The sequence below is a fragment of the Sus scrofa genome, chromosome 11 (assembly GCF_000003025.6).
Source record: "Sus scrofa isolate TJ Tabasco breed Duroc chromosome 11, Sscrofa11.1, whole genome shotgun sequence".
NCBI classification, from domain to species: Eukaryota; Metazoa; Chordata; class Mammalia; order Artiodactyla; family Suidae; genus Sus; species Sus scrofa.
The window spans coordinates 6,536,949-6,549,851 of NC_010453.5; the positions used below are offsets into that span (position 1 = coordinate 6,536,949).

A 12,903-nucleotide genomic window follows, 5' to 3' on the forward strand; every position below is an offset into this window, starting at 1 on the left:
CCCGCCCTCCCGGCTCACCTGGTGGCTGAGCAGTCCCCGAGAAGGCGTCCACGCGAGCCTCCCACGCCGAAGGCCAGGCCGTCTGAGGGCAGCAGCCGATTCACCTCACCTGGTTTATAACCACACCTGCAGAGGCTTCTCCGGGCCTCAAGGGGGCCCATCAGGGATTCCTAGGAAGCTGCTGGAAGCCTGCCGGGCTCTGCAGGCGGCCCGCCCGCTCCGGCCGCTAGGTGGCAGTGTGGCGCCGCGGCACCCGTTCCCGGGAAGGCGCTGCCCGCGTCGTCCCCCAGCTCCCCGCCCCCGGGCGCTCCCGGAGGCTCCGCGACGCCCCGGCCCGCCCTGAGGTCTGGGGCTGGGCTTGCCGGCGCCTGCACGTTGTCACGGATCGCCCTGGGTTGGGAGGCCGGAAGGGGCGCCCTGCCTGCCCGCGTCCCAGACGCACCGCACACCTCTGAGCTCGGAGGGGAAGCGCCTACACAGTCCAGGCCCGGTGGGGGGAGTTGACCGCGTGGCCGAGAGAGGCCCCTCACATTCCTGGGGACAAAGTGGGGGCCAGGGGCAGCCCCGTGCTCATCCCTCGGGCGGCAGCAGACCTCCCTGCCCTAGAGTCTGCGAATGAAGGCCCACTTGAGGGCAATAGCCTCCTTTCTCAAGAGGGGCGGGGGAGTGAGAAATCGAGGATTAAGGGAACAGCGACAACAGTCTCCTCCCCTCCAGGTCCTGCTCGCGCCCAAGGGTGGCGGGTGGAGCAACGGTAAGGTGTTCAAAGCGGCGGGCAGGGGGTTGCTGCACCGGCATCCCAGTCCTTGTGCAGCAAGCATCTCTTACCAGGCAGCTCCAAGGGCAGAACGATTCCTGGGCCCAAACCCGAGCCCAGTCTGGGAAGAGTGGGATCGCCAGCATCACAGCATCCTAAGTGAGAGTTCCGGGGACGCCTTGGCTGAGGCGCCGAAACTGGAAGGAAGAGCATTGACATCAAAGGCTGCATGAAAATCAGGCTACACGACTTCCGACTTCCGGTTGGAGAAGCCGGCAGGTGCCCAGAGCAAGAGCACCCCTCTACGGGGCACCAGAGGGGCCAGAATTCCTCAGATCACACTGCGTTCGCGGAGGCCAGAGACGGAATTTATTAAGATCTGCGGAAGCATAGGGGATGTACCACAAAATAGTTGGATTTACAACATGAAGTACGGTATCCATGTACAGTGTTGCCAGCAAAACCGGGCTACAGAGCAGAGGTTCACATTTCTTAAAGGCAATGGACATCTACTCTTGTCCTTAAGATAAAACAGGGGGGACCAGCAGGGGTCAATCTGATTTGCAGTTAGCACAGAATCTAAATCTAGTCGCGCAAATATAAGAAACCATAAGAAAACTATTAGAAAAATAGAACATCAAACAAGCAAAAAATATTATACAATTTACATAATAAAAACGCACAATTCTTTTAACAATGGCTCCATGTTCAGTAGAGGAAAAGTGCTCTGGAGAAACCACAGCTATTTCGGTTTGATAATAAACCCACTCTCACCACCATCATCACCCTTTGTGCTCCTTAAACCCATCCATGCTGAAAGGCACAACTTAAGCAGGAAACTTATTTTAAATACATATTATAACTTCTCAAATGGGAAAATAAGTCCCAAACTTAACAAAGTTTGTCATCAAGAAACACAAAATCATATAACCTTGTTAATAATTTAACAAAGTCTGATGCATCTTCCCAGCCCTGCTCCCCAGCCCTGAGAAACCCCAGGTGGGCAAGGTCTTTCACTGCCCGGGGGGGCGGGGTTCAGCTGGCAGCACAACACGCTCTCGGGGCAGTCCAGGGGCTCCTGAGAACTGCTCCTCGAGACCCCGGGCCAGTCCACGCCCCCCCTTGGAAGAGCACCACCACTCAGGGGAGCAAAGGGCACAGAAAGACTGGGTCATTGTGATCAGCAGAAAGGTCAGTTGACTTTCTGCCTTAACCACCCAGGAGGCGTCAAAACTGCGATGACGACACACGGAGTGTACATGGCTTCTCGCTCCACTGGATCAATAAAGCATTTCATTACCCAAAAGGTCCACGAGAGTCGAGTCAGACAAAATGTACATCTTGCTCTAAGAGCCTTACACGCGCTCTCACTGCCAAGGCAAACAGGTAGGTTTTAAATTATACTCACAATTATACACAACATATATTTTGTTCCATCTGAAGTGAACTCTGCAACAGCTCTGCACACAAGCGTCACACGCCTGCACCTGAAAGGCGAGGAGGTGCCACACTCATGCGTCTCCATCCAGCCTAGAACATTCGGGTGGGGGACTCGGCCTGAAGACCCCTCACTCCTGTCCTGGGGGAGGGGGATGGTTCTTGGGTGCCAAGAGGACAATCGGCTCTTAGTGTGGCAAGTGGGGCATTCAGAAAGATGGGTCCTGGTGTGGAGCCAGGCAGGTTTACTCTAGCAGGGGGGCCCCCGAATGCCTGTGGGCTCACCAGCAGTCTGGGTAGGGTCCACACACCCGGCCCCAGCCTCCCGCCCTATTGACAGCTCTGCCTCCTGTGTGAAGCTAGAGGCCCTCCTAGGCGGGCAGCAAGACTGTCAGCTCGCAATGTCTGCCTGCCTGCAGGTGGGGCCGGGCAGGGGGGCGGGGGGGCTCGGTGTAGCCTGTGTTGCCCCCATCGCCACCTCTACCCACAAGCAGCAGCAAACCACACAGCGAAAGGCTCCTGCTGGGCCAGGCGCGCCTCCCAGGTGTAGACGGTGTGCTGAAGGGGAGAAGGGAGCGGCCTGGGGGCTCTGGGTGAGGGGTGTAGCCCCCTCAGCACCACCACCTGTGGCTAAAGGGTGGCGGAGCGTGGTGTCCAAACCACCCGGGAGCAGGCGGCTGATCACCTGTTGGAGTCAAGACTCAAAGGAACAAAACCCCAAGTGGGGAAGCCAGAGCGGTGCTGACAACAGTATCAACTTGGAAGCTCCTCCCAAACGACCTGCAAAGAAGGTGCGGCCTCTGGGTCTGTAAGAACGAATCTGGCCCAAAGTCGGGGCAGCAGGGCGAGCAGGTGGGGTGGGACTGGTGCAGAGGCTGAGCGAGAAGGTTCTGGTCCCCATCCCCTCGGGGGGCTCACGTCCCCCTGCCTAGGGCCCAGGGGCTTCCCTGGCGTCCGTGGGCTCAGGTCCTTACGGCCCGCGCTTGCTTCTCTGAGGGTCTTCCCAAGGCCATGAGCGTGCAGGGGGGCACGTGCTCAGCAGAAATGGTCTTTGCAACCGACCAGGGTAACGGGGCTGCTGCACAGAGGGAAGCAGACACAGCAGCCCCAGAGGCCGTGTCTCCAGAAAAAGGGAATTTCTGACACATATTTCCAGTTTGGGGGGAGTCTGGGAGGGGCCGAGATGGGAGACGGTCGGGCACTTCCAGTGGTTGGTATGGGCCTGTGTGTCTGCGCCTGCTCAGGGGCAGGCGGGACAGGTGTGACGAGGAAGTCCACCAACCCGGGAGGCGCCCCAAAAACCCCATTCCCCTCCCTCGGCTGGCCCCCCGCCTCCCTCACACGCTCTGCCTCTGCGGAAAAACTGCAGGCAAAGCAAGAGAACAAATGGCCAAGAGGCAATCAAACCCCCAACAAAATAAGTTAATATTTACCAAAATATTGTACAGCACCAATCTACAAAATTTAAACACCCTTCTTTGGAAATCCGAGCTTTGGGCTCATACTCTCCCTCTGCAGACTCCCAGGCGGTACTTAGAAGAAAGCCTCCGTGAGGGACCAGCGTGGCCAGAACCCGAAGCCGAGGCTGGACCCTCCCCCGCCCCGTCTACTCATTCATTTGGCCGCGTCACTCATTCTTGCCATTTTTCTCCAAGAACCTTCTAGTGCAGAGGGAGAAAGGCCAAGTGCCAGCAGTTTATCAAACTTCTTTCCACCAGATTTGTGTCAAAGGCCAGAGGAGTAGATACGGGGGTCTAAGCTTCAAAAGCAGCATTTACATGGTCTGTGTCCAAATTTCCTGCCCTCACCTCCTGCCACCACGGCCCTCCCGTCCCCTGACTTGCACTCTCCGGGGAAGGAGGCTCGCCCTGGCTACACGGAGGGCCCCAGGCACGGGAACACCAGGGACCCCCAGAGGCCCAGGTCTAGGGCAGGGTCCCCAGCCCGATTACAAACCCGCAGCATCTGGACCACACACACACACACACACGCGCGCGCGCGGCACAGCCACAGAGCCCCAAAGTGTCTCACGTGCAGATCCCACACCCTGAGCAAACTCGGGGTGACGCTCGGTCGTTCTCCGGGTGCACAGCGAGCGCCAGCTGGACCGAGCGGGCCGACTCACAGCCACTGGCGAGGACTCAGTCTGCACAAGGCCTCAGAGGGGCCCGGAGCAGCGGGGAGCTGGCGCCTCGCTCAGAACCGTGGACACCAGCCTGGAGAACCGGGCGAGGCCGAGACCACCGGGCGGGCGAGGCGAGGTGCCAGGACCACGAGGCGCTGTTCCAAGCGCCGCAGGCCTGCGGCGGGTCCTACAGAGAAGGGGTCACGTTCCAGTTCCTCGGACTCAGCGGCGGTGACGGACTGGAGCCGCCGCCACTGGTGGGGGCCCCACACACGCGCCCTGGAGCCACCGCTCGTCCCCAGACGTGGTCCCCACATGGGGTCAGAGCAGCGGCCCCGCCTGGGGGGGGGGTCGGTCCTCAGGACCCCTGTGGAGGCGGCTGGGGCGGGGGGTGGCTAAGGGAGCGGCTGTCCTTGGGCGGCGAGGCTCGGGGGTGGGGGGGCCTCCTGTTCCGCGGGGCTCCGAGGGCATCCGGGGTGGCCGCGGGGGGCCAGGCGGGGAGGCGGCTGTGTGTCTGGAGTGCGCAGCTCTCGGTGCCCCCACAGTCCCTGCGGGTGCACCCCTGGCGTGACGAGGGAAGGTGAGCCCCGCTCTGGCCAAGGCCTGGGCAGCAGGGGCACAGAGCTGGCCAGCGGACCAGCGAGGGACTGTCTCTCTGCTCAGAGGGGCGACTGCAGAGCTGGTGGCCGGCCGAGGCCACGCAGTCCCAGCCGCGGAGCTGCCCGGCGACCGGTGAGCTGGGCCGAGCAGGACGCGGGAGCTGGGGGCCGAGGCTGCGCCTGCCCCGACCATGACAGCAGGGATCTGTGGGCGCGGGGGGTGGGGGGGGGTCCTGGGTGGGGAGAGCGAGGTGCTGCCGGGGCCTCCGGGGCGTCCCTCGGGGCTGCCGCCGCCGCCTCCGGGGCCAGCGCTGGGTGTCACTTGCAATGGTCCAGGTTACCGTCAGGAGTCCTTGCTTGGTCGGCGGCCAGGGAGGCCTCCTCGCTGTGCCAGAGGCCGTAGCCGAAGTAGATGAAGAAGCCTGCGGGGGACAGCAGAGCGCAGGCATGAAGCGGGGTCCCGGGACGCAGGCAGGGAGCCCAGGCCAGAGCCAGCACGCAGCGGCACGGACGCAGCTCTCCCAGCAAGGCACCCCTACACGAGGCGAAGGCGGGTCCCTCTGGGCAGCCTCGCCAGGGCGGCTCCTGAGCAGTTGTGGGGGGGTGCCCAGGGGCGGGGGCACTGGTTCCTTGGCCTCATCTGCTGCGGGGGATAAGAGAGACCCTCCAGAAAGCGCCCGGTGGGGACAGTGTGACTTTCCAAGGGGCAGGAGGGCTCCCCAGGCTCTGAGCGGGTCTGTTCAGCTCGTTTTCCTGACACGAGTGACCCACACAGCGGGAGGCATTCAGGTGGCCTGGGAACGCACACAACTTACAAATCCCGCGTTCCCTTGTCTGGGCCAGAGGTCTGTGTCCTAACCACCCCTGAGGCCCCCCCTTGTGCCTGAAAGAAAGGACTCAGGCACCAAAAGCCCTGGGACCCAGAAGCCTCTCAGGGATGCTCCGCGACAGCTGCCAGCCCCCAAGTGCACAGCGCGGCCGGGGGTCTGGAGGCCACTGCTCGCATCAGGGACAAGGACTGGTGAAGGTCAGTCCCCTGGGCACTGGCACTGAACAAGAATCCTGAGTCCCTCTCTGCAGCCCCTGCTGTCGGAAGCCCAGAGAGGGGCCGTGGTCAATGCAATGCAGGGCAGGCACCGGAAGGGCGAGACCCAGCAGCCTGGACGCTGCTGTGTGGACTGAACTAACTGGTGTTTATCGACAGTGGACTCCCAGCCTTGTTCCACCAAAATGTCAGGCTCTTGCCCAACGAGGGAACAGTTGAGACAAAGGCTCTTCAGATGAAAAATTATCTCCAAGGGCGGGGAGGACCCACAGTCTACCAGCAGGTCCCCTCTGTCTGGGAAAACCGCTGACTATGGGGTTTCACTGTGTTTTGAAATCTGAAACCGGGGAGGCTGGGCGACAGTGCCCATGCAGTAGCAGGGAAGACAAGCAGCATGGCACAGGCTCGGGGGCGGGGGCCTCCGAGAGACGCTGGGCCCGGTGTGTGGGTCACTGCGAACCCACAACTCACGCACCTATCAGCATCCACACTGCAAACCGGACCCACGTGCCCTGGTCCAGCTGCATCATGAGATAGACGTTCACAAAGATGCTCAGGACGGGAAGTATGGGCAGGAAGGGCACCTGCGAAGACAGGAGGCGGCGTCAGGTCTGACTGGGGGGCAGAGAGCACGAGGCAGCACCCCTGAACCACTCAGCGTAACTACCCGAGAAGAGACGGTGCGCCTGAGGTTGATCTGGACAGGGGTACTTCTGCGGGGAGGGGAGTGAGCGCCCACCCCTACCCCGCCCCCACCACACCCCACACCCCAGCCACCCCCACAGACACAGCCCCACACGCGCAAACCCTAGCAGGCAGGAGTTTGGTTCTAAGCTACTCATTGCCCAAGGGAGCTCTATTCCACCTCCGCTCTTGCTCTTCTTCTGAAGGCGCTAAAAGAGGGGCTTCTACTTCCTCTCTAAGGCTGAACTATGTCGTTATCTGCAGAATCTAAGCATGCAGACCGCGGTCACTCCCAGGCCTGGATGACAGGCAGAGAAGCCCAGGGGACAGGGCGGCAGGGGGTGGAGGGGGTGGGCGGTGCTTCCCCTCCCGAGAGCCAGGGGCAGGGAGGGGGCTCCCCCAGGGTCCTGAGGCTGGCCAGCCAGCAAGCACGTCCCTGCAGACAGCCAGACACACGCACCCCCCCAGGCCTGGCAGAGCCCACGTGGATGACCGTCTCCGGGCTTCCTTGCAGCCGTCAGGCCGAGCGGCTCACCTTGAAGGAGAGTTTGGTCTTGCTCTCAGGCTGCCGCCAGATGATGGCCGTGACCACCAAGCAGAGGAAGGCGGAGCCCATGAGCACGAAGACGGCCCAGAGCTGGCCCTGTACCAGGGCCGCCTTGCCGAGCACGGCCGCCATGCAGAAGGTGAGGATCAGCAGCGCTGCACGGGCACGGGGAGAAAACGCGCGTCAGCCCTTTCCCAGGCTCCCAGATGCCGTCCGCTCCCCGCCAAACCCAGGGAGAGGGAGGCTCCGTTCCTGCAGCACCGACCCCAAGACGGACGGAGTTACTGATGCCACGGTCCAGGGAGACCCGGCACATGCCCACCCCCGGGGGCGTGAAGCCACGCGGTGCCCACCAGCCGGAGGGCAACCACCGCGCTGGCGAGGGCAGACTCTTACCTATGAGGCTGGTTGAGATGTTCACAATCAGCCCAGAGAATTTGGAAGGCTCCGTGTTTTTGGGCGACAGCACAGTTTTCAGAGAAAACCTTTCCGCTTCTGGTAAAAAGCCCGTCTGGGAATCGCTGGTGCTCACCAGCTCGTTCTGGTCCACGGGGTCCAGCTCGTCGCTGGTTCGGGCCATCTGGTACACCATGTTCGGCTGCTCCGGCTGGTACCTGGAAAGCAGTGGATGGCCTGACCACCATGTGGGCTTTAATCCGGCCAGAGGACGCACGCGAACTCAAGTCCTCAGTAAGGCTTCGACCCCGGGCATGAAAGTGGAGCGCGGTCACAACGACACAGAGGAGGACCCCGGGCCCCCAGGCCTCGCCCTCTGCCCTGCGTCTGAGCACTGCCGCTCCCGCTGTCTCTGTTTGGAGGAGCGCGACCTCCACCGAGAAGCAGCCCAGAGGACGGTCCTGAGACAGTTCCTCTTGCTCTGAAAAGGAGCAGCCAGCCCTTGGATGCTCAGGCTTAGGCCACGTCCAGCAAAATGATGGTGTAGGAAGTGAAGTGAGGACGAAATAGAAAGCCGTAATGTGAGGTCCCATCTGTGCAGAGAGCCACAGAATGTGCCCGTGGGCTGATGGACTTGAGAGATTCTGTTTGCCAGACTTAACCGTATCAATTTATTTGAAAACTCCAAGTGCCTTAGGATAAATCACTCCACAGAGCTGGTGAAGGACCAGGCCTGTGGCCTGACGTCCAAGACACAAGTCAGCTGCAAGTGACACATTCATTTTCAACGAGGCTCCTTGTCTTTCGGCCAGAACGACAGAGCTCAAATCTTCTCCACCAGCTCTGAAAAAATGGAGTGCTTTACGAATTATTTTGCATACAATCAAGGAGCAAGTCTAAAGATATTTAACCATTTTTTTAACCGACTCACTTATACAACACCAGTCGGTCAATTAAGAAGGTGGGGTGGGGAGTTCCCATCGTGGCTCAGTGGTTAGCCAACCCGACTAGCATCCCCGAGGATGCGGGTTCGATCCCTGGCCTCGCTCAGTGGTTAAGGATCTGGCGTGGCCATGAGCTATGGTGTAGGTTGCAGATGAGGCTCGGATCCCGAGTTGCTGTGGCTGTGGCATAGGCTGGAGGCTACAGCTCTGACTGGTCCCCTAGCCTGGGAACCTCCATGTGCCGCGGGTGAGGCCCTGGAAAGACCAAAGGCAAAAGACAAAAAAAGGAAAAGGAGTGGGGTGGGGGACTCAGAGAAGATTCTAGCATTGAGCTCTCAGGATGGAAAAAGTGGTCAGAAACCAGCAGACTAGTTTCAGCGGATTCTCCACAGCCACTGCTGACGCTCAACCCAGATACCCTAGCCGCGGAGCGCACTGGGGACGGATTCCGAGGCCGTGAAGCATACATTCCTGAAAAGGAAGTAGGGCGCTCTGGCCAGGGGCCCAACACCGAGCAGCCCCACGAGCGCACGTTCTCAGGACGCACGCAGCCTGGGGACGTTCCTGGGTGTGAGGAAGCAGGGCCCTGTCTCCCGGAGCAAAAGAAAACCGGAGATGTGCTTAGTTTAAAGGGGACACTGCGGCAGCGAGAAGCCCAGGACACCAAGCCTGGGCCCGGAGCTGCTTTCTTACAGCCTCCACGGGGCTGGCCTGGTTCATGCACGGCTGAAAGCCGGAACCCGAGCGTCTTCCTGGACCTCAGCCCCGGCTGCTCCAGGCCCTGGAACAGAGCTTGTCCCTCCGGGGGCAGGAACGGGACACACGCAAGCATCACAGGGAGCCACGTTTCTGGCTTCTCCCAATTCCCACCACGGCTCGTCCCCAGGTCCCTCCTGTCCCAAGAACCTGGACCAAATGGAAATCATTAGCCTGAGCCTTCGAAGGCACTGACCCAAGAAACCTGGCCCAGCAGTAGGGCTGACAACCTGTCTGTACCCACCATCAGCCAGAAAACTCAGGGCCCATGAGAGAGAGAGAGGGAGGGAGAGAGAGAGGGAGAGGGAGGGAGAGAGAGAGAGAGAGAGGGAGAGAGAGGGAGAGGGAGAGAGGGAGGTGGGGCCGCCCTAACCCTCTTCAAGCACCTTCTCTGTACCCAGGCTTTCAACCTCCCGGCCCCAGCGTCTTCCAGGCAGTTCCCAAAGGAGCTGCCAACGACCGAGCTGTGCACTGTATAACCCTCGATGGTTTAACACGAACTGCTATGAGCAAGGCTAGCACGGGGCAGCTGCACATCTGTCCTGGAACCCAGACCGGCCATACGTACCGTAAGACCAACACACAGGCGGCCACCAACGAGTACGCCAGGAGCGTGCCAATGGACATGAGGTCCACCAAGTCCTTCAGGTCAAAGAGGAAGGCCATGACAGCTGGGGAGGGAAGAGACGTCCGTCAGGACCCACGGCCACACGCTGACCGCCAGCACCAGAAGCGCCGCCACCCCCGCCACCCAGGGCACGCAAGGGGCGAGCCTCTGCTCCCCCACCCGCCACCCTTTCTGTGAAAACACTGGGGCTGGCTTCAAGGAAAGGCAGGCTCAGGACCAAACCACATACACAGTGATCGACAGATGCTAACAATTACCAACGTTTATACTAACTGGTGAGAGTGCTTTTCATCGACAGGACCCTTTTTGACCCTTGTGGCAATTTTGCGAGCTCTCCCTGCACTACAGGTGGAGAAAGAGAAGTCCAGACACGCTGGGGGACTTACCTAAGGTCACACCGCTAAGAAGCGGAAAAGCCAGGATCTGAGCTAGGTGCTCACGGCTCTGAGCCCAGCATGGTCTCCTCAACACTGTGCTGACCCAGAAACATGTTCGTCCATCCACCCATCATCCATCTGCCAGCCAATGGCACTCATGAAAGCATGCCAGTCGCTACGTGGTAGGTATGTGCCATTGAACAGACAGGCACATCCCCTGACACACTGCATCACCAGGCAGAGGGATGAGGAGGCTGAGGGCAAGCCCGGGGCTCCAGGAGGACTCTCAGGGGCTCCTAACCCAGAAGTCGGGCATGGAGAGCAGCGTTATTCCCAAGCAAGACCAGCCCATTCACCACGACCCCGCTTACAACAAAACAAGACATGTCTGCTTATTTGAAAACCCTTTGTTACTTTTATGAGAATATGCATGTCTATTTATGTGGGGAATGTGTCAAGTTTCCCATTTAAAAACAACTTGGCTAGGAGTTCCCTTCGTGGCCTAGTGGTTAACAAGCCCGACTAGGATCTGTGAGGATTTGGGTTCGATTCCTGGCCTCACTCAGTGGGTTAGGGATCTGGCATTGCCATGAGCTGTGGTGCAGGTTGTAGATGCAGCTCAGATCCCGAGTTGCTGTGGCTGTGGTGTAGGCCGGCAGCTACAGCTGCGATTCCACCCCTAGCCTGGGAACCTCCACATGCCGCGGGTGCAGCCCTAAAAAGCAAATAACAACAACTTGGCTAAAATTGGGGTGTTTTCAAATCACATGCAATCAGTACAAGTTGAAACATAACAACAAATCATTACTTCCCACAGGTATTGGTTGAGCCCATGCAGACCACTGCAACTAAACCAAACGCCAACTGAGCCTAAACAAGAGAGTCAAAGAGCCGTGAGGCTTTGGGGCATCAGAGGGGGGTCCCGCTGCGTGAGCCGCAGATGCCCACGCTCCCCCTCAGAGAAACGTGAGCCCGGCTTCTTCGGTGTGAGGTGACTTCAGAAAACTCAAGGCTTATCTACCCCTCCTGCCAAATGAAAAGGAGTAAAATCCTCGGTTTGGCGACACCAGTACTTTGCCGTCCCTTTAAAGGTTAGAGCCCCTTAATCAGTGCGGGAAGGAGATTAAGGTCAAATTAAATGTAAATACTGAAAAAACACCATTTCCGGTTCCTTAATCCTTAGCCACGCTGGTGATATCCTGGCATACGAGGTTCCTGAACCTGACCCCTGCCATCAGGCCCAAGAACGCAGAGTCAGTCACACGACAGAGAAAAACTAGCTTCCTTTCGGGATGTAATAATGCACGGACCACGGTGCCCTCTGCCAAGGGCACGAACACTGCCAACCACTCACTCCCCGAGACAGCCCAACGCCTTACCTCCGGCGACCTGATGAGCCCAAGGGGCACAGCCGAGGCCAGACCAGGTACAAAGACCGGCTGTTCTACTCTCACAGGGAGGAACCAGCTCTTTGGCCCCGAACCAACCAGGAACCAGAGCCAGCACCACACCGACTAGGAGCACAGACCCTGCACCTCTGAGCCTCCACCTGGGGCCTGGGACACCCCTGCTCCCGGGGCCACGAAACACAATTCAAGGAGGAAACAGGAGACAAAGAGCTGTCTCCCTCCAGGGCGCCCGGGGCCTCGCTGCAATCTCTCCAGTCCATTGCGCTCCTCGGTCAGAAGGTCTTCTTGGACACGATCAGATAAGCTTCCCCCAGGAGCTCCCTGGTGGCACAATGGGTTAAGGATCCAGCGTTGCCACAGCTGTGGCTTGGATTTGATCCCTGGCCTGGGAACCTACCTATGCCACGGGTGTGGCCCAACAGAAAAAAAGGTAAGCCCCCGTCCCGGGTCTGCCACTGTTTATAAACTCAGGGCAACTGGCCTCACCAGCCACGTCCCCTGGGGAAGAGGTGGCATGTTTCATAAAACGTTGATTGTAAGAGACACTCACTTCCCAAGAGAAGTGACGTGGGGCTTTGAAGGGACAGTGTGTATTCTGAGCTCTGCCCAACGAGATGATAATCACTGAAAAACTCAAACATTTCCAGAATTCCATCACACCCTCTGTAAACCTGGCCTCTCTGCCTTTTATCAAAAGGGAATTAGTTACCTTGTAATAAGCCACATTCCAAGGGTGAAAAACAAATGTTAAAAAGACCAGCTATAACTCCTTAGAGACCAGCACCATTCAAGGTATTTCCCCAGGAAATAACTGCTCCACCGTTAAAATACCGGCGTGTGAAACGAGCTCCAGTTCTTACCGGCAATGGCGCCCGAGGCTAACGTGGCGATTATTGGTGTTTTGGTCCGGTCGTTGATCTTGGCCAAAAACTTAAACAGCAGCCCGTCTTCAGCCATGGCATAGATAACTCGCGGCATGGGGAACATGGAGCCTAAAAGGCTGGATGGGAGGAAGCGAAACGCATCTGCACAATCGCCCACCGGCAGTCAAGGCAGCACCCGGCAGCGGCCAGAGGCCTGGGCTCAGCAGCACGCCAGGAAAAGCACTCACTGCAGGTCTGTGTTAAGTGCAGGACCAGGAAAGGTCTACCGTGAACCAGCGGGGCATCAGGATGTAACTTTTTGGAAGAGAAACTGAT

General features: G+C 59.1%; 1 protein-coding gene across 5 annotated transcripts in view; it reads right to left on the bottom strand.

Moving 5' to 3' along the window:
• SLC7A1 (solute carrier family 7 (cationic amino acid transporter, y+ system), member 1) overlaps nt 1,105-12,903 on the bottom strand; it is a 66,602-nt gene continuing 54,803 nt past the window's right edge. For 3 of the 5 annotated variants that reach the window (XM_021065163.1, XM_021065164.1, XM_021065165.1), the window contains exons 8-13: nt 12,565-12,704; nt 9,859-9,961; nt 7,591-7,808; nt 7,183-7,349; nt 6,439-6,547; nt 1,106-5,340 (exon numbers count right to left, since the gene is read on the bottom strand). In XM_021065163.1, coding sequence (XP_020920822.1) covers nt 5,237-5,340; nt 6,439-6,547; nt 7,183-7,349; nt 7,591-7,808; nt 9,859-9,961; nt 12,565-12,704 — 841 coding nt within the window. In that variant the 3' untranslated portion in view covers nt 1,106-5,236. 5 annotated transcript variants of the gene reach the window in all.